Source organism: Coregonus lavaretus, assembly GCF_964263955.1.
Source record: "Coregonus lavaretus genome assembly, chromosome: 10".
NCBI lineage: Eukaryota > Metazoa > Chordata > Actinopteri > Salmoniformes > Salmonidae > Coregonus > Coregonus lavaretus.
Window position 1 is genome coordinate 3,890,907 of NC_139997.1, and position 22,668 is coordinate 3,913,574.

Below are 22,668 nucleotides of genomic sequence, written 5' to 3' on the forward strand. Positions count from 1 at the left end.
ACCACATGTTTCAGAGTCTGACATTACATACTGTAGTGTTAACCACATGTTTTAGAGCCTGACATTACAAACTGTACTGTAGTGTAAACCACATGGTTTAGAGCCTGACATAACATAATCTAATGTAAACCACATGTTTTAGATCCTGAAATTACATACTATAGTGTAAACCACATGTTTTAGAGCCTGACATAACATACTCTAGTGTAAACCACATGTTTTAGAGCCTGATATTACATACTGTAGTGTAAACCACATATTTTAGATCCTGACATTACATACTGTAGTGTAAACCACATGTTTTAGAGCCTGACATCACATACTGTACTGAGTGTATACCACTTGTTTTACAGCCTGACATTTCATACTGTATTGTAGTGTAAACTATATGTTTTAGAGCCTGACATTACATACTGTACTGTAGTGTAAAGCACATGTTTTAGAGCCTGACATAACATACTGTACTGTAGTGTAAAGCACATGTTTAGATACTGATTTACATACTGTACTCTAGTGTAAACAACATATTTTAGAGCCTGACATTACATACTGTACTGTAGTGTAAAGCACATGTTTTAGAGCCTGACATAACATACTGTACTGTAGTGTAAAGCACATGTTTAAAGACTGATTTACATAGTGTAAACCACATATTTTAGAGCCTGATATTACACACTGTAGTGTAAACCACATGTTTTCGATCCTGACATTACAGAATGTAGTGTAAACCACATGTTTAAAGCCTGACATTACATACTGTACTGTTGTGTAAAGCACATGTTTTAGAGCCTGACATAACATACTGTACTGTAGTGTAAAGCACATGTTTAGAGACTGATTTACATAGTGTAAACCACATATTTTAGAGCCTGACATTACACACTGTAGTGTAAACCACATGTTTTAGATCCTGACATTACATAATGTAGTGTAAACCACATGTTTTAGAGCCTGACATGACATACTGTAGTGTAAACCACGTGTTTTAGAGCTTGTCATAACATACTGTAGTGTAAACAACATGTTTTAGAGCCTGACATAACATACTGTAGTGTAAACCACATGTTTTAGAGCCTGACATTACATACTGTAGTGTAAACCATATGTTTTAGAGCCTGACATTACATACTGTAGTGTAAACCATATGTTTTAGAGCCTGACATTACATACTGTACAGTAGTGTAAACCACATGTTTTAGAGCCTGACATTACATACTTTAGTGTAAACAACATGTTTTAAAGCCTGACATTACATACTGTACAGTAGTGTAAACCACATGTTTTAGAGCCTGACATTACATACTTTAGTGTAAACAACATGTTTTAAAGCCTGACATTACATACTGTACTGTAGTGTAAACCACATGTTTTAGAGCCGGACATCACATACTGTACTACAGTGTAAACCACATGTTTTAGGGCATGACAGTAAATACTGTAGCGTAAACCACATGGTTTAGAGCCTGACATTACATAATGTAGTGTAAACCACATGTTCTAGAGCCTGATATTACATACTGTACTATAGTGTAAGCCAAATGTTTTACATTTTACATTTTTACATTTTAGTTATTTAGCAGACGCTCTTATCCAGAGGGCACAGACATATTTTTCACCTAGTCGGCTCGGGGATTAGAACCAGCGTCCTTTCGGTTACTGGCACAACGCTCTTACCCAGTACGCTACTAACATTGCATACTGTAGTGTAAACCACCTGTTTTAGAGACTGACATTACATACTGTACTGTAGTGTAAACCACATGGTTTAGAGACTGCCATTACATACTGTAGTGTGAACAACATGTTTTAGATCCTGAGATTACATACTGTAGTGTAAACCACGTTTTAGAGCCTGATTTTACATACTGTACCGTAAACCACGATTTAGAGCCAGACATTGCATACTGAACTTAAGTGTAAACCACATTTTTTAGATCCTGACATTACATAATGTACTGTAGTGTAAACCACATATTTTAGAGCCTGATATTACATACTGTAGTGTAAAACAAATGTTTTAGAGCCTGATAATACATACTGTAGTGTAAACAAAATGTTTTAGAACTTGACATTATATACTGTACTGTAGCGTAAACCACATTTTTAAAAGCCTGACATTACAAACTGTACTGTAGTGTAAACCACATGTTTTAGGGCATGACAGTAAATACTGTAGCGTAAACCACATTTTTTACAGCCTGACATTACATACCATACTGTAGAGCACATATTTTTGTTGTGTTGTGTCAACCACATGTTTTAGAGCCTGACATTACATAATGTAGTGTAAACCACATGTTTTAGATCCTGACATTACATACTGTAGTGTAAACCACATGTTTTAAAGCCTGACTTTACTTACTTTAGCGTAAACCACGATTTAAAGCCTGACATTGCATACTGTACTTAAGTGTAAACCACATGTTTTAGAGCCTGACATTACATACTGTAGTGTAGTGTAAACCACATGTTTTAGAGCCTAACATTACATACTGTACTGTAGTGTAAACCATATACTGTCACGCCCTGACTTATGGGACTCTAGTATGTTGAGTTCTATGTTGTTATTTCTATGTTTACGTTCTAGGTGTTGTATTTCTATGTTTGGCCGGGTGTGGCTCCCAATCAGAGGCAGCTGTCGCTCGTTGTCTCTGATTGGGGATCATACTTAAGTAGCCTGGTGTTTATTATTAGTTGTGGGATCTTGTTCCGTGTTTAGAGGCTTGTATTGCGTTTAGCCTTCGGACTTCACGTTTCGTTGGTTTGTTGTTTTGTTCGTGTGTTTATCGGTGGAATAAACATGTATGCCTTTCACGCTGCGCCTTGGTCTGACCCGTCCTTAAACGAACGTGACACAAGATCCCACCAAACACGGACCAAGCAGCGTGCCCAGGAGCAGACATCCTGGACATGGGAGGAGATCCTGGACGGAAAGGGATCCTGGACATGGGAGGAGATTCAGGCTGGGATGGATCGCCGTCCTTGGGAGGAGACAGTGGAGGCCCGGTTTAGAGAGGAGCAACGGCAACACAGAAGGCGCCGGCCGAGGAGGAAGCCCGAGAGACAGCCCCAAGCAACATTTTTGGGGAGGCTAAAAGGGTGGTCGGGGATCGATGGAGAAGAGCCCCGACCACTGCACTCGTGGGGGCTCAGGGAGGAGTCATCACGGGAGGAGGACTGGGCGCGGAGAGTGAAAGACTGGTACAGTCGGAGATCTCTAACGTCAGTTCCCAGTCCGGTACACATCGTGCCTGCGTCTCGCACCAAGCTAGTGGTGCGTGTGCCCAGTCCGGCCCGGCCCGTTCCTGCTCCTCGCACCAGACCAGTGGTGCGTGTCGCCAGCCCGGTACGACCCGTACCTGCTCCCCGCACCAAGCAAGTGGTGTGTGTCCCCAGTCCGGCCCGGCCCGTTCCTGCTCCTCACACCAGACCAGTGGTGCGTGCTCCCAGTCCGGCCCGGCCCGTTCCTGCTCCTCGCACCAAGCCAGTGGTGCGTGTCGCCAGTCCGGTACGGCCCGTGCCTGCTCCCCGCACCAAGCCAGTGGTGTGTGTCCCCAGTCCGGTCCGGCCCGTTCCTGCTCCTCGCACCAGACTAGTGGTACGTGTTCCCAGTCCGGTACGGCCCGTGCCTGCTCCCCGCACCAAGCCAGTGGTGTGTATCACCAGTCCGGCCCGGCCCGTTCCTGCTCCTCGCACCAGACCAGTGGTGCGTGTTCCCAGTCCGGTCTGGCCCGTTCCTGTTCCTCGCACCAAGCCAGTGGTGCGTGTTCCCAGTCCGGTACGGCCCGTGCCTGCTCCCCGCACCAAGCCAGTGGTGCATGTCGCCAGTCTGGCCCGGCCCATTCCTGCTCCTCGCACCAAGCCAGTGGTGCGTGTTCCTAGTCCGGTCCGGCCCGTGCCTGCTCCTCGCACCAGACCAGTGGTGCATGTGTCCAGTCCAGCACGGCCCGTGCCCGTTCCACCGGTGCCTGATCCAGCTCCGGTCAGCTGCTCAGCTGCTCCACTCCGGAGCCAGAGCAGTCCGCTCCACCGGGGTCAAGTCCAGCTCCGGTCAGCTGCTCCACTCCGGAGCCAGAGCAGTCCGCTCCACTGGTGCCTGATCCAGCTCCGGTCAGCTGCTCCACTCCGGAGCCAGAGCAGTCCGCTACACCGGGATCCAGTCCAGCTCCGGTCAGCGGATCCACTCCGGAACCAGAGTAGTCCGCCCCACCGGGGTCCAGTCCAGCTCCGGTCAGCAGCTCCACTCTGGAGCCAGAGTAGTCCGCTCCACCGGTGCATAGTCCAGCTCCGGTAAGCAGCTCCACTCTGGAGCCAGAGCAGTCCGCTCCACCGGTGCCAAGTCCAGCTCCGGTCAGAGGCTCCAGTCTGGAGCCAGAGCAGTCTGCTCCACCGGTGCCTAGTCCAGCTCCGGTCAGCGGCTCCAGTCCAGACCCAGACGTCAGCCCCTCTCCAGGTTCGGGGTCTCCCACACCAGGGTCCAGACAGGGCTTGGTACATCGTGGGAGGAAGGAGGTCCAGACCAGACCAGGGGCGCAAGGGGGAGGCTGAGAGAATGTGGTCGTCACGCCCGGAGCCGGATCCACCTCCGAGGCGGAATGCCCACCCGGACCCTACCCTGTTATGTCAGGTTTGTGCGGTCGGAGTACGCACCTTTGGGGGTGGGGGGGGGGGGGTACTGTCACACCCTGACTTATGGGACTCTAGTATGTTGAGTTCTATGTTGTTATTTCTATGTTTACATTCTAGGTGTTGTATTTCTATGTTTGGCCGGGTGTGATTCCCAATCAGAGGCAGCTGTCGCTCGTTGTCTCTGATTGGGGATCATACTTAAGTAGCCTGGTTGTTATCATTAGTTGTGGGATCTTGTTCCGTGGTTGAGGCCTGTATTGTGTTTAGCCTTCGGACTTCACGTTTTGTTGGTTTGTTGTTTTGTTCGTGTGTTTATCGGTGAAAAAAACATGTATGCCTTTCACGCTGCGCCTTGGTCTGACCTGTCCTTAAACGAACGTGACATATGTTTTAGAGCCTGACATTACATACTGTACTGTAGTGTAAATATATGTTTTAGAGCCTGACATTATGTACTGTCGTGTATTTAAACCACATGTTTTAGAGCCTTAAATTACATACTGTTGTGTAGTGTAAACCGCACGTTTTAGAGACTGAGATTACATACTGTAGTGTAAACCACATGTTTTAGAGCCTGACATTACATACTGTACTGTAGTGTAAACCACATGTTTTAGAGCCTGACATTACATACTGTACTGTAGTGTAAACCATGTTTTAGAGCCTGACATAACATACTGTACTGTAGTGTAAACCATGTTTTAGAGCCTGACATTACAAACTATTTCAAGTCAAGTGAGACTCAAGAGATTTTAAGTGGTCAGAGGATACAGAGGGGCCATGTATAAAGGGGGAACAGAAAGAGCACTTTGCTTTCCACATCAAATGGTTTCATTTTTACCCCAGCATCAAGAGTGCCCTGGTCAGCAAAGTGATTATATGATATGATCATGTCTGTCTTACTACCAAGCTAACTGACTTTCCATTGGTCTGAAAAACATTTTTCAGAATAACTCCCAAACGAGCATCATGACCCAACATTGACCATTAACAGGACAGTAAGAACATTCTATTGACACTGTGTGTCATGGTTACGTCACACTACATTCCAATTAAAGATCCGGACCAATGGAAAGTCAGCTAATTTGAGATCAACTGTATATCAGCTTCCCAAATGGGGAGGGAAACACCCTTTTCCCTATATAGTGCACTACTACAGCTGTAGCTCAATTGGTAGAGCATGGTGCTTGTAACGCCAGGGTAGTGGGTTCGATCCCCGGGACCACCCAATACGTAAAAAATGTATGCACACATGACTGTAAGTCACTTTTGGATAAAAGCGTCTGCTAAATGGCATATTATTATAATTACTTTTGACCAAAGCCCCTAAGCCCTATGGCCCCTGGTTAAAAGTAGTGCACTAAATAGGGAATAGTGTACCATTTGAGATGCCGTTTATAAGTTCATAAGGAGAGGAGGCTGGAGTAGTGACATGGAGGGTGTCCTGGAGGATAGATCAATATTCTACCACAAAACATAGGCAGTAATGATGTGTCCTCTTGTTCACAGACAGAAACCATCATCTGTGTGAAAACCGACCAATCGTAGTTCAACAACACAGCAGGTCAGAGTGATCACTTATAATAATTTGGTGGGTGCTTATATATTTGTCCTGTTTCACACATGTACAATTGTGTATTAACACACGTGTGAATTGGAAATGTGTTATTTGCATATACCAACTCTACCTGAGACACCCTCGGAGAGTGGGGTCACAGCCAGGGACTCCCACTATCAACGAACCTCGAGCAATTAAGGTTAAGTGCCTTGCTCAAGGACACATCAGATTGTTTTACCTTGTCGGCTCGGGATTCGAACTATCGACCTTTCAGTTACTGGCCCAATGCTCTAACCGCTAGGCTACCTGCCGCCGTAAATAAGCTTTTATACGCATCAGGAAAGCTTTAACTTTCATAATACAGTATATATCTAAAAACCTTTGGCTGGCTCTCTCTCTACAGATTCCTTGAGATGAAGATACAGTCAGTGGGTAAACATTGCATAATGCTGCTAGCTGCTCTTAACTCTCCAGCCTAGCTAGCTAGCAGATGTCCTTAATGTGCTGCTGCTCAGAGATGATAGTGTCGGATAGAGGGAGATGAGACTGACTGGCAAACACTTCTGGCTAACAACAGACAGGCAGACACTTCTGGCTAACAACAGACAGGCAGACACTTCTGGCTAACAACAGACAAGCAGACACTTCCGGCTAACAACAGACTGGCAGACACTTCCGGCTAACAACAGACAGGCAGACACTTCCGGCTAACAACAGACAGGCAGATACTTCCGGCTAACAACAGACAGGCAGACACTTCCGGCTAACAACAGACAAGCAGACACTTCTGGCTAACAACAGACAGGCAGACACTTCTGGCTAACAACAGACAGGCAGACAATTCTGGCTAACAACAGACAAGCAGACACTTCCGGCTAACAACAGACAGGCAGACACTTCTGGCTAACAACAGACAAGCAGACACTTCTGGCTAACAACAGACAGGCAGACACTTCTGGCTAACAACAGACAGGCAGACACTTCTGGCTAACAACAGACAGGCAGACACTTCTGGCTAACAACAGACAAGCAGACACTTCCGGCTAACAACAGACAAGCAGACACTTCCGGCTAACAACAGACAGGCAGACACTTCCGGCTAACAACAGACAGGCATACAGTATTCAGTTCATACTCTACATTTGCATTGAGAGTCTAACTTACATCATTTCATAGCATTCATCCCTATCAGAGACTGCACAAAGGATAGATAGTGAGGTTGTTTACTGCACGCACACACACAAAGCACGCACGCACGCACTTACACACACACACACACACACACACACTCACGCACAGACACACACACACACATATGCACGCACACTGACTGAGACGCACACTGACTGAGACACACACTGACTGAGACGCACACTGACTGAGACGCACACTGACTGAGCACACAGTGTCTCATCTCTCCAATCAGCAGGATAAAGGTGGGAGCCTTGCAGCCTATCTAGGAATCACAGTGTCCACATAGTGATGATGACATCACCAGCCAGCGTCCAAAGGTCTGGAACCGGACATATTTATTAGCCCTGTGAAACAACCAATCACAGCTCCCTCTCATCGACTTTTAGTGATGTCACTGTTACTGATGAGGAAATAGTCTCAGAGGTATTTTGGTCGAATAAAAATAAAATCCTGTTCTTTGCTATAACCAAGTATGTCTCATTAGGGTTGGACACATACACACGTACACGTACACGCACACGCACACGCCAACGCAAATACACCAGGATACGCTCAGACCCAAACGATTCAACAAGCCCTTTTAGTTTAGTCCTTTTCTACGACAACTGAAAACTGCAACTTTATCCTTCTGGTATCTTATCTTACTGCAGCTACATACAGAACTGTATCAACCACATATTAGTCAAAACTGTCCAGCATCTTGGTTGCTTTAAGTCGAATATGGCCGACAAATGTATCCTAAAAACAAAATCACTAAAACCAGTAAGATTCTGAAAAGTAGAATAGTTTGATTACTACATAATTCACATATCCAGGCATGGTTTTGGTTCAGTGCTTTTTGTTTTAGAGACAGAGAGGGGATATATGTGTCCAGTAAGTGAGTCAGTGTACTTTTGGTTTTAGAAGTAGTGGGGGGAAATAAACTTTGCCCTTTACACAAGCTGTGTGTTGACAGCATCAAGATGAAACGGTGATACAGAGACAAACAGAGAGTCACTGTTGGATGGTTTGGCCAGTCAGACCAGGCTAGCAGATCAACTAATGGCTCATGCTTTAACTGGAGAGGAGAAATAATGCTATACTCAGCCTTCTGTTATCTAGACTGGGGTTGAAAAACAAAAGTAAACACTGTGGTAGTGGGACACGTTGCTCAGTAAAACAGATCTGTGGTTATGGGACACGTTACTCAGTAAAACAGATCTGTGATAGTGGGACACGTGTTGCTCAGTAAAACAGATCTGTGGTTATGGGACACGTGTTGCTCAGTAAAACAGATCTGTGGTTATGGGACACGTGTTGATCAGTAAAACAGATCTGTGGTTATGGGACACGTGTTGCTCAGTAAAACAGATCTGTGATTATGGGACACGTGTTGCTCAGTAAAACAGATCTGTGATAGTGGGACACGTGTTGCTCAGTAAAACAGATCTGTGGTTATGGGACACGTGTTGCTCAGTAAAACAGATCTGTGGTTATGGGACACGTGTTGATCAGTAAAACAGATCTGTGGTTATGGGACACGTGTTGCTCAGTAAAACAGATCTGTGATAGTGGGACACGTGTTGCTCAGTAAAACAGATCTGTGATAGTGGGACACGTGTTGCTCAGTAAAACAGATCTGTGATAGTGGGACACGTTGCTTAGTAAAACAGATCTGTGATAGTGGGACACGTGTTGCTCGGTAAAACAGATGTGTAATTGTGGGACACATGTTGCTCAGTAAAACAGATCTGTGATAGTGGGACACGTGTTGCTCAATAAAACAAATCTGTGATAGTGGGACACACTTTGCTCAGTAAAACAGATCTCTGATAGTGGGACACGTTGCTCAGTAAATCAGATCTGTGATAGTGGGACACGTTGCTCAGTAAAACAGATCTGTGATAGTGGGACACGTGTTGCTCAGTAAAACAGATCTGTGATAGTGGGACACATGTTGCTCGGTAAAACAGATCTGTAATTGTGGAACACATGTTGCTCAGTAAATCAGATCTGTGATAGTGGGACACGTTGCTCAGTAAAACAGATCTGTGATAGTGGGACACGTGTTGCTCAGTAAAACAGATCTGTGATAGTGGGACACGTTGCTCAGTAAAACAGATCTGTGATAGTGGGACACGTTGCTCAGTAAAACAGATCTGTGATAGTGGGACACGTTGCTCAGTAAAAACAGATCTGTGATAGTGGGACACGTTGCTAAGTAAGACAGATCTGTGATAGTGGGACACGTGTTGCTCGGTAAAACAGATCTGTGATAGTGGGACACGTTGCTCAGTAAAACAGATCTGTGATAGTGGGACACGTGTTGCTCGGTAAAACAGATCTGTGATAGTGGGACACGTTGCTCAGTAAAACAGATCTGTGATAGTGGGACACGTGTTGCTCGGTAAAACAGATGTGTAATTGTGGGACACATGTTGCTCAGTAAAACAGATCTGTGATAGTGGGACACGTGTTGCTCAATAAAACAAATCTGTGATAGTGGGACACACTTTGCTCAGTAAAACAGATCTCTGATAGTGGGACACGTTGCTCAGTAAATCAGATCTGTGATAGTGGGACACGTTGCTCAGTAAAACAGATCTGTGATAGTGGGACACGTGTTGCTCAGTAAAACAGATCTGTGATAGTGGGACACATGTTGCTCGGTAAAACAGATCTGTAATTGTGGAACACATGTTGCTCAGTAAATCAGATCTGTGATAGTGGGACACGTTGCTCAGTAAAACAGATCTGTGATAGTGGGACACGTGTTGCTCAGTAAAACAGATCTGTGATAGTGGGACACGTTGCTCAGTAAAACAGATCTGTGATAGTGGGACACGTTGCTCAGTAAAACAGATCTGTGATAGTGGGACACGTTGCTCAGTAAAAACAGATCTGTGATAGTGGGACACGTTGCTCAGTAAGACAGATCTGTGATAGTGGGACACGTGTTGCTCGGTAAAACAGATCTGTGATAGTGGGACACGTTGCTCAGTAAAACAGATCTGTGATAGTGGGACACGTGTTGCTCGGTAAAACAGATCTGTGATAGTGGGACACGTTGCTCAGTAAAACAGATCTGTGATAGTGGGACACGTGTTGCTCAGTAAAACAGATCTGTGATAGTGGGACACGTTGCGCAGTAAAACAAATCTGTGATAGTGGGACACATGTTGCTCAGTAAAACAAATATGTGATAGTGGGACACATGTTTCTCAGTAAAACAGATCTGTAATTGTGGGACACGTTGCTCTGTAAAACAGATCTGTGATAGTGGGACACGTTGTTCAGCAAAACAAATATGTGATAGTGGGACACGTTGCTCAGTAAAACAGATCTGTTATAGTGGGACACGTTGCTCAGTAAAAAAGATCTGTGGTAGTGGGACACGTGTTTCTCAGTAAAACAGATCTGTGATAGTGGGACACGTTGCTCAGTAAAACAGATCTGTGATAGTGGGACACGTTGCTCAGAAAAACAGATCTGTGATAGTGGGACACGTGTTGCTCAGTAAAACAGATATGTGATAGTGGGACACGTGTTGCTCAGTAAAACACATCTGTAATTGTGGGACACATGTTGCTCAGTAAAACAGATCTGTCATAGTGGGACACGTTGCTCAGAAAAACAGATCTGTGATAGTGGGACACGTTGCTCAGTAAAACAGATATGTGATAGTGGGACACGTGTTGCTCAGTAAAACAGATCTGTAATTGTGGGACACATGTTAATCAGTAAAACAGATCTGTGATAGTGGGACACGTTGCTCAGTAAAACAGATATGTGATAGTGGGACACGTGTTGCTCGGTAAAACAGATCTGTAATTGTGGGACACATGTTGCTCAGTAAAACAGATCTGTGATAGTGGGACACGTGTTGCTCAGTAAAACAGATCTGTGATAGTGGGACACGTTGCTCAGTAAAACAGATCTGTGGTAGTGGGACACGTTGCTCAGTAAAACAGATCTGTGATAGTGGGACACGTGTTGCTCAGTAAACCAGATCTGTGATAGTGGGACACGTGTTGCTCAGTAAAACAGATCTGTGATAGTGGGACACGTGTTGCTCGGTAAAACAGATCTGTGATAGTGGGACACATGTTTCTCAGTAAAACAGATCTGTGATAGTGGGACACGTTGCTCAGTAAAACAGATCTGTGATAGTGGGACACATGTTTCTCAGTAAAACAGATCTGTGATAGTGGGACACGTGTTGCTCAGTAAAATAGATCTGTGATAGTGGGACACGTTGCTCAGTAAAACAGATCTGTGATAGTGGGACACGTGTTGCTCGGTAAAACAGATCTGTAATTGTGGGACACATGTTGCTCAGTAAAACAGATCTGTGATAGTGGGACACGTGTTGCTCAGTAAAACAGATATGTGATAGTGGGACACGTGTTGCTCAGTAAAACAGATCTGTAATTGTGGGACACATGTTAATCAGTAAAACAGATCTGTGATAGTGGGACACGTTGCTCAGTAAAACAGATATGTGATAGTGGGACACGTGTTGCTCGGTAAAACAGATCTGTAATTGTGGGACACATGTTGCTCAGTAAAACAGATCTGTGATAGTGGGACACGTGTTGCTCAGTAAAACAGATCTGTGATAGTGGGACACGTTTCTGAGTAAAACAGATCTGTGGTAGTGGGACACGTTGCTCAGTAAAACAGATCTGTGATAGTGGGACACGTGTTGCTCAGTAAACCAGATCTGTGATAGTGGGACACGTGTTGCTCAGTAAAACAGATCTGTGATAGTGGGACACGTGTTGCTCGGTAAAACAGATCTGTGATAGTGGGACACATGTTTCTCAGTAAAACAGATCTGTGATAGTGGGACACGTTGCTCAGTAAAACAGATCTGTGATAGTGGGACACATGTTTCTCAGTAAAACAGATCTGTGATAGTGGGACACGTGTTGCTCAGTAAAATAGATCTGTGATAGTGGGACACGTTGCTCAGTAAAACAGATCTGTGATAGTGGGACACGTGTTGCTCGGTAAAACAGATCTGTAATTGTGGGACACATGTTGCTCAGTAAAACAGATCTGTGATAGTGGGACACGTGTTGCTCAGTAAAACAGATCTGTGATAGTGGGACACGTTGCTCAGTAAGACAGATCTGTGATAGTGGGACACGTTGCTCAGTAAGACAGATCTGTGATAGTGGGACACACTTTGCTCAGTTAAACAGATCTGTGATAGTGGGACACGTTGCTCAGTAAAACAGATCTGTGATAGTGGGACACGTGTTGCTCAGTAAAACAGATCTGTGATAGTGGGACACGTGTTGCTCAGTAAAACAGATCTGTGAAAGTGGGACATGTGTTGCTCAGTAAAACAGATCTGTGATAGTGGGACACGTGTTGCTCAGTAAAACAGATCTGTGATAGTGGGACATGTGTTGCTCAGTAAAACAGATCTGTGATAGTGGGACACGTGTTGCTCAGTAAAACAGATCTGTGATAGTGGGACACGTTGCTCAGTAAAACAGATATGTGATAGTGGGACACGTTGCTCAGTAAAACAGATCTGTGATAGTGGGACACGTGTTGCTCGGTAAAACATATCTGTAATTGTGGGACACATGTTGCTCAGTAAAACAGATCTGTGATAGTGGGACACGTTGCTCAGTAAAACAGATCTGTGGTAGTGGGACACGTTGCTCAGTAAGACAGATCTGTGATAGTGGGACACGTTGCTCAGTAAAACAGATCTGTGATAGTGGGACACGTTGCTCAGTAAAACAGATCTGTGATAGTGGGACACGTTGCTCAGTAAGACAGATCTGTGGTAGTGGGACACGTGTTGCTCAGTAAAACAGATCTGTGATAATGGGACACGTTGCTCAGTAAGACAGATCTGTGGTAGTGGGACACGTGTTGCTCAGTAAAACAGATCTGTGATAATGGGACACGTTGCTCAGTAAAACAGATCTGTGATAGTGGGACACGTGTTGCTCAGTAAAACAGATCTGTGATTGTGGGACACGTGTTGCTCGGTAGAAACAGATCTGTAATTGTGGGACGCATGTTGCTCAGTAAAACAGATCTGTGATAGTGGGACACGTGTTGCTCAGTAAAACAGATCTGTGATAGTGGGACACGTGTTGCTCAGTAAAACAGATCTGTGATAGTGGGACACGTTGCTCAGTAAAACAGATCTGTGATAGTGGGACACGTTGCTCAGTAAGACAGATTTGTGGTAGTGGGACACGTGTTGCTCAGTAAAACCGATCTGTGATAGTGGGACACGTTGCTCAGTAAAACAGATCTGTGATAGTGGGACACGTGTTGCTCGGTAAAACAGATGTGTAATTGTGGGACACATGCTGCTCAGTAAAACAGATCTGTGATAGTGGGACACGTTGCTCAGTAAAACAGATCTGTGATAGTGGGACACGTGGCTCAGTAAGACAGATTTGTGGTAGTGGGACACGTGTTGCTCAGTAAAACAGATCTGTGATAGTGGGACACGTTGCTCAGTAAAACAGATCTGTGAAAGTGGGACACGTGTTGATCGGTAAAACAGATGTGTAATTGTGGAACACATGTTGCTCAGTAAAACAGATATGTGATAGTGGGACATGTGTTGCTCAGTAAAACAGATCTGTGGTAGTGGGACACGTGTTGCTCAGTAAAACAGATCTGTGATAGTGGGACACGTTGCTCAGTAAAACAGATCTGTGATAGTGGGACACGTTGCTCAGTAAGACAGATTTGTGGTAGTGGGACACGTGTTGCTCAGTAAAACAGATCTGTGATAGTGGGACACGTTGCTCAGTAAGACAGATCTGTGGTAGTGGGACACGTGTTGCTCAGTAAAACAGATCTGTGATAATGGGACACGTTGCTCAGTAAAACAGATCTGTGATAGTGGGACACGTGTTGCTCAGTAAAACAGATCTGTGATTGTGGGACACGTGTTGCTCGGTAGAAACAGATCTGTAATTGTGGGACGCATGTTGCTCAGTAAAACAGATCTGTGATAGTGGGACACGTGTTGCTCAGTAAAACAGATCTGTGATAGTGGGACACGTGTTGCTCAGTAAAACAGATCTGTGATAGTGGGACACGTTGCTCAGTAAAACAGATCTGTGATAGTGGGACACGTGTTGCTCAGTAAAACAGATCTGTGATAGTGGGACACGTTGCTCAGTAAGACAGATTTGTGGTAGTGGGACACGTGTTGCTCAGTAAAACAGATCTGTGATAGTGGGACACGTGTTGCTCAGTAAAACAGATCTGTGATTGTGGGACACGTGTTGCTCAGTAAAACAGATCTGTGATAGTGGGACACGTTGCTCAGTAAGACAGATTTGTGGTAGTGGGACACGTGTTGCTCAGTAAAACAGATCTGTGATAGTGGGACACGTTGCTCAGTAAAACAGATATGTGATAGTGGGACACGTGTTGCTCGGTAAAACAGATGTGTAATTGTGGGACACATGCTGCTCAGTAAAACAGATCTGTGATAGTGGGACACGTTGCTCAGTAAAACAGATCTGTGATAGTGGGACACGTTGCTCAGTAAGACAGATTTGTGGTAGTGGGACACGTGTTGCTCAGTAAAACAGATCTGTGATAGTGGGACACGTGTTGATCGGTAAAACAGATGTGTAATTGTGGAACACATGTTGCTCAGTAAAACAGATATGTGATAGTGGGACATGTGTTGCTCAGTAAAACAGATCTGTGATAGTGGGACACGTTGCTCAGTAAAACAGATCTGTGATAGTGGGACACGTTGCTCAGTAAGACAGATCTGTGATAGTGGGACACGTGTTGCTCGGTAAAACAGATCTGTGATAGTGGGACACGTTGCTCAGTAAAACAGATCTGTGATAGTGGGACACGTGTTGCTCAGTAAAACAGATCTGTGATAGTGGGACACGTTGCTCAGTAAAACAGATCTGTGGTAGTGCGACACGTTGCTCAGTAAAACAGATATGTGATAGTGGGACACATGTTGCTCAGTAAAACAGATATGTGATAGTGGGACACATGTTTCTCAGTAAAACAGATCTGTGATAGTGGGTACATGTTGCTCAGTAAAACAGATCTGTGATAGTGGGACACGTGTTGCTCGGTAAAACAGATCTGTAATTGTGGGACACGTTGCTCTGTAAAACAGATCTGTGATAGTGGGACACTTTGCTCAGCAAAACAAATCTGTGATAGTGGGACACGTTGCTCAGTAAAACAGATCTGTTATAGTGGGACACGTTGCTCAGTAAAACAGATCTGTGGTAGTGGGACACGTGTTGCTCAGTAAAACAGATCTGTGATAGTGGGACACGTTGCTCAGTAAAACAGATCTGTGATAGTGGGACATGTTGCTCAGTAAAACAGATCTGTGATAGTGGGACACGTGTTGCTCAGTAAAACAGATCTGTGATAGTGGGACACGTGTTGCTCGGTAAAACAGATCTGTAATTGTGGGACACATGTTGCTCAGTAAAACAGATCTGTGATAGTGGGACACGTGTTGCTCAGTAAAACAGATCTGTGATAGTGGGACACATGTTGCTCAGTAAAACAGATCTGTGATAGTGGGACACGTTGCTCAGTAAAACAGATCTGTGATAGTGGGACACGTTGCTCAGTAAGACAGATCTGTGGTAGTGGGACACGTGTTGCTCAGTAAAACAGATCTGTGATAATGGGACACGTTGCTCAGTAAAACAGATCTGTGATAGTGGGACACGTGTTGCTCAGTAAAACAGATCTGTGATTGTGGGACACGTGTTGCTCGGTAGAAACAGATCTGTAATTGTGGGACGCATGTTGCTCAGTAAAACAGATCTGTGATAGTGGGACACGTGTTGCTCAGTAAAACAGATCTGTGATAGTGGGACACGTGTTGCTCAGTAAAACAGATCTGTGATAGTGGGACACGTTGCTCAGTAAAACAGATCTGTGATAGTGGGACACGTTGCTCAGTAAGACAGATCTGTGGTAGTGGGACACGTGTTGCTCAGTAAAACAGATCTGTGATAGTGGGACACGTTGCTCAGTAAAACAGATCTGTGATAGTGGGACACGTGTTGCTCGGTAAAACAGATGTGTAATTGTAGAACACATGTTGCTCAGTAAAACAGATCTGTGATAGTGGGACACGTGTTGCTCAATAAAACAAATATGTGATAGTGGGACACACTTTGCTCAGTAAAACAGATCTCTGATAGTGGGACACGTTGCTCAGTAAATCAGATCTGTGATAGTGGGACAAGTTGCTCAGTAAAACAGATCTGTGATAGTGGGACACGTGTTGCTCAGTAAAACAGATCTGTGATAGTGGGACACATGTTGCTCAGTAAAACAGATCTGTGATAGTGGGACACGTTGCTCAGTAAAACAGATCTGTGATAGTGGGACACATGTTGCTCAGTAAAACAGATCTGTGATAGTGGGACACATGTTTCTCAGTAAAACAGATCTGTGATAGTGGGACACGTTGCTCAGTAAAACAGATCTGTGATAGTGGGACACACGTTGCTCAGTAAAACAAATCTGTGATAGTGGGACACATGTTTCTCAGTAAAACAGATCTGTGATAGTGGAACACATGTTTCTCAGTAAAACAAATCTGTGATAGTGGGACACGTTGCTCAGTAAAACAGATCTGTGATAGTGGGACACACGTTGCTCAGTAAAACAGATCTGTGATAGTGGGACACGTTGCTCAGTAAAACAGATCTGTTATAGTGGGACACGTTGCTCACTAAAACAGATCTGTGGTAGTGGGACACGTGTTGCTCAGTAAAACAGATCTGTGATAGTGGGACACGTTGCTCAGTAAAACAGATCTGTGATAGTGGGACACGTGTTGCTCAGTAAAACAGATCTGTGATAGTGGGACACACTTTGCTCAGTAAAACAGATCTGTGATAGTGGGACACGTTGCTCAGTAAAACAGATCTGTGATAGTGGGACACATGTTTCTCAGTAAAATAGATCTGTGATAGTGGGACACACTTTGCTCAGTAAAACAGATCTGTGATAGTGGGACACGTTGCTCAGTAAAACAGATCTGTGATAGTGGGACACGTTGCTCAGTAAGACAGATCTGTGGTAGTGGGACACGTGTTGCTCAGTAAAACAGATCTGTGATAATGGGACACGTTGCTAAGTAAAACAGATCTGTGATAGTGGGACACACTTTGCTCAGTAAAACAGATCTGTGATAGTGGGACACGTTGCTCAGTAAAACAGATCTGTGATAGTGGGACACGTGTTGCTCAGTAAAACAGATCTGTGATAGTGGGACACGTGTGGCTCAGTAAAACAGATCTGTGAAAGTGGGACACGTTGTTCAGTAAAACAGATCTGTGATAGTGGGACACGTTGCTCAGTAAGACAGATCTGTGATAGTGGGACACGTTGCTCAGTAAAACAGATCTGTGATAGTGGGACACGTGTTGCTCAGTAAAACAGATCTGTGATAGTGGGACACGTGTTGCTCAGTAAAACAGATCTGTGATAGTGGGACACGTGTTGCTCAGTAAAACAGATCTGTGATAGTGGGACACATGTTTCTCAGTAAAATAGATCTGTGATAGTGGGACACACTTTGCTCAGTAAAACAGATCTGTGATAGTGGGACACGTTGCTCAGTAAAACAGATCTGTGATAGTGGGACACGTTGCTCAGTAAGACAGATCTGTGGTAGTGGGACACGTGTTGCTCAGTAAAACAGATCTGTGATAATGGGACACGTTGCTCAGTAAAACAGATCTGTGATAGTGGGACACGTGTTGCTCAGTAAAACAGATCTGTGATAGTGGGACACGTTGCTCAGTAAGACAGATCTGTGGTAGTGGGACACGTGTTGCTCAGTAAAACAGATCTGTGATAATGGGACACGTTGCTCAGTAAAACAGATCTGTAATTGTGGGACACATGTTGCTCAGTAAATCAGATCTGTGATAGTGGGACACGTGTTGCTCAGTAAAACAGATCTGTGATAGTGGGACACGTTGCTCAGTAAAACAGATCTGTGATAGTGGGACACGTGTTGCTCGGTAAAACAGATCTGTAATTGTGGGACACATGTTGCTCAGTAAAACAGATCTGTGATAGTGGGACACGTGTTGCTCAATAAAACAAATCTGTGATAGTGGGACACGTTGCTCAATAAAACAAATCTGTGATAGTGGGACACGTGTTGCTCAGTAAAACAGATCTGTGATAGTGGGACACGTTGCTCTGTAAAACAAATCTGTGATAGTGGGACACGTTGCTCAGTAAAACAGATCTGTTATAGTGGGACACGTTGCTCAGTAAGACAGATCTGTGGTAGTGGGACACGTGTTGCTCAGTAAAACAGATCTGTGATAGTGGGACACGTTGCTCAGTAAAACAGATCTGTGATAGTGGGACACGTTGCTCAGTAAAACAGATCTGTGATAGTGGGACACGTGTTGCTCAGTAAAACAGATCTGTGATAGTGGGACACGTGTTGCTCAGTAAAACAGATCTGTGATAGTGGGACACGTGTTGCTCAGTAAAACAGATCTGTGATAGTGGGACACGTTGCTCAGTAAAACAGATCTGTGATAGTGGGACACGTGTTGCTCAGTAAAACAGATCTGTGATAGTGGGACACGTTGCTCAGTAAAACAGATCTGTGATAGTGGGACACGTGTTGCTCAGTAAAACAGATCTGTGATAGTGGGACACGTGTTGCTCAGTAAAACAGATCTGTGATAGTGGGACACGTTGTTCAGTAAAACAGATCTGTGATAGTGGGACAAATGTTGCTCAGTAAAAACAGATCCTTATACTGTAGTTTACAACATTGGCTAACTTATCTCTAATCTCAAAGCAACGTGAACCCATCAACTCACTGGATAATGTAGCACTGTCACAAAGCAACATGAACTTATCAACTCACTGGATAATGTAGCACTGTCACAAAGCAACATGAACTTATCAACTCTCTGGATAATGTAGCACTGTCACAAAGCAACATGAACTCATCAACTCACTGAATAATGTAGCACTGTCACAAAGCAACATGAACTTATCAACTCACTGGATAATGTAGCACTGTCACAAAGCAACATGAACTCATCAACTCACTGGATAATGTAGCACTGTCACAAAGCAACATGAACTTATCAACTCACTCGATAATGTACCACTGTCACAAAGCAACATGAACTCATCAACTCACTGAATAATGTAGCACTGTCACAAAGCCACGTGAATTTATAAACTCACTGGATAATGTAGCACTGTCAAAGAACCCATGCACACTTCAACCTACCTCCTGACAAAGAAACCAAAACACTAAACAATCTCTTTACTTTTCTAAACAACCTTTCATCATTTTAAACTGGTAAATGTCTGGGGTAATGGTGTGTTTTCATCACAATGTTACTTACTATTCACATAAGTAGGCCTACTTTAATTAAACCACAGATTAAATACTATTATCCACAATTGGATTTCTCCAATCCAATATCACATTTAATCCAATAGTGAATATATCCAGTCTAATATTAATCCAATAATCCTATTTCAATCCATTAAGGTAAAGGATTTCCCTCTAAATACACATCTACTAACTACACATCACACTAAGGAATATTTGTATCTGTTGAGCATTACGACATGTTATTGTTTGTTTAGTTTTGTTTTTTTGACATACCATAGTTTTGGGTCCCTGTGCACAATGTTGTCAGTGTCTGACAGTGCATCCCATTTGACCCAATCACGGAGTGCTCTCTACTGGCACCTGTAAGGGAGGAGGCACACAGGGAAAAGGCTTGGTGTGGTGATCTGTTCTCTAGGCCGCTGTGTGGTTTAGCCGACTGCAACATTAGGATACATACACACGAACTTACACACTGCATTTCTCCTTCCCATTTGAAATACCATTATTAGGGTACCACTTCAGTGTACATGAGATAGACACCACACATTGTGCATTCGGGAAAGTATTCAGACCCCTTGACATTTTCCACATTTTGTTACGTTACAGCCTTATTCTAAAATGGGATTAAATAAAAAATATTCCTCATTAATCTACACACAATACCCCATAATGACAAAGCAAAGACATGTTTTTATAATTTTTTGCACATTTATTAAACATCAAAATAATGAAATAATACATTTACATAAGTATTCAGCCCCTTTACTCAGTACTTTCGTTGAAGCGCCTTTGGCAGCAATTACAGCCTCAAGTTATCTTGGGTACAAGCTTGGCACACCTGTATTTGGGGAGTTTCTCCCATTCTTCTCTGCAGATCCTTTCAAGCTCTGTCAGGTTGGATGGGGAGTGTCGCTGCACAGCTATTTTCAGGTCTCTCCAGATATGTTAGATCGGGTTCAAGTCAGGGCTCTGGCTGGGCCACTCAAGGACATTCAGAGATTTCTCCCTAAGCCACTCCAGCATTGTCCTGTTGGAAGGTGAAACTTTGCCCCAGTCTGAGGTCCTGAGCGCTTTGGAGCAGGTTTTCATCAAGGATCTCTCTGTACTTTGCTCCGTTCATCTCCTGACTAGTCTCCCAATCCCTGCCACTAAAAAACATCCCCACAGCATGATGAAGCCACCACCATGCTTCACCGTAGGGATGGTGCCAGGTTTCCTCCAGACGTGACTGTTGGCATTCAGGCCAAAGAGATCAATCTTGGTTTCATCAGACCAGAGAATCTTGTTTATTATGGTCTGAGAGTCCTTTAGGTGCCTTTTGGCAAACTCCAAGCGGGCTGTCATGTACCTTTTACTGAGGAGTGGCTTCTGTCTGGCCACTCTACCATAAAGGCCTGATTGATAGAGTGCTGCAGAGATGGTTGTCCTTCTGGAAGGTTCTCCAATCTCCACAGAGGAACTCTGGAGCTCTGTCAGAGTGACCATCAGGTTCTTGGTCACCTCCCTGACCAAGGTCCTTCTCCCCGATTGCTCAGTTTGGCCGGGCGGCCAGCTCTAGGAAGAGTCTTGGTGGTTCCAAACTTCTTCCATTTAAGAATGATGGAGGCCACTGTGTTCTTGGGGACCTTCAATGCTGCAGACATTTTTTGGTACCATTCCCTGATCTGTGCCTCGACACAATCCTTTCTCGGAGCGCTACGGACAATTCCTTCGACCTCATGGCTTGGTTTTTGCTCTGACATTCACTATCAACTGTGGGACCTTATATAGACAGGTGTGTGCCTTTCCAAATTACCACAGGTGGACTCCAATCAAGTTGTAGAAACATCTCAAGGATGATCAATGGAAACAGGATGCACCTGAGCTCAATTTCGAGTCTCATAGCAAAGGATCTGAATACTTATGTTAATAAGGTATTTCAGTTTTTTATTTTTAAGACATTTTCCCAAAAAATCTAAAAAACTGTTTTCGCTTTGTCATTATGGGGTATTGTTGTCTCTACCTTCTTGCCTTTGTGTTGTTGTCTGTGCCCAATAATGTTTGTACCATGTTTTGTGCTGCTATCAGGTTGTGCTGCTGCCATGTTGTGTTGCTACCATGTTGTTGTCATGTTGTGTTGCTGCCATGCTGTGTTGTTGTCTTAGGTCTCTCTTTATGTAGTGTTGTGGTGTCTCTCTTTATGTAGTGTTGTGGTGTCTCTCTTGTCATGATGTGTGTTTTGTCCTATATTTTTATTTTTAATCCCAGCCCCCGTCACCGCAGGAGGCCTTTTGCCTTTTGGTAGGCCATCATTGTAAATAAGAATATGTTCTTAACTGACTTGCCTAATTAAATGAAGGTTAAAGAAAAAAAAAAAAAAAAAGATCGATGAGTGAAAACATTTATTTTATACATTTTAGAATAAGGTATACTTCATTCTTCAAGGTACATTTTAAAAATTCTAAATCAATGAAGCACAAGATCATGTTGACTTTTACTAGATCAATAATTTCTGGATGACAGCTCTCCTTCAAACATCAAGGCTAACTGACAGTTAGGCTAGACCTAGAACACCACACACTGCCACTCTCAATTTATGCCTCAAATACCTGGAAAATCACATTTAAATCATTTCATTTTAGGCTGCAATAAATAATACTCTCAAGACACGTCTCAGTTCAATCTTTCTCAAACTGTAGTGTCAAGTCAACAAAACAGGGCAGTCTTTGGTCTGAGACGGTTGATGTGGGCGTTGTGAGCGAGAGGGCATCAGAGATATACTGTGGGTCCAGTGCTGGGAAGAAGGTAAAACCCCGCCTGCGTCATCGGCTTTACCGGAACGGCTCCGTATCGGGTTCAGCTGATCAATGCGAACTGGGTCCGCACGTTTATGTTATTGTTGCCAGAATTAATTCCCTTTTAATCTTGTGGAGAT

The 22,668-nt window shown here is 44.1% G+C and overlaps 1 protein-coding gene across 4 annotated transcripts in view; it reads right to left on the minus strand.

The window, feature by feature from the left end:
• LOC311136490 (one cut domain family member 2-like) overlaps positions 1-22,668 on the minus strand; it is a 50,159-nt gene that overhangs the window by 22,768 nt on the left and 4,723 nt on the right. For 2 of the 4 annotated variants that reach the window (XR_014613868.1, XM_084170633.1), the window contains exon 2: positions 20,028-20,114. The exons of the other annotated variants lie outside the window; for them this stretch is intronic. Coding sequence is in view for 1 of the 2 variants with exons in the window: in XM_084170633.1 (XP_084026759.1) it covers positions 20,028-20,114 (87 nt within the window). In the remaining variant the exon portion in view is untranslated. The remainder of the gene's footprint in view (positions 1-20,027; positions 20,115-22,668) is intronic. 4 annotated transcript variants of the gene reach the window in all.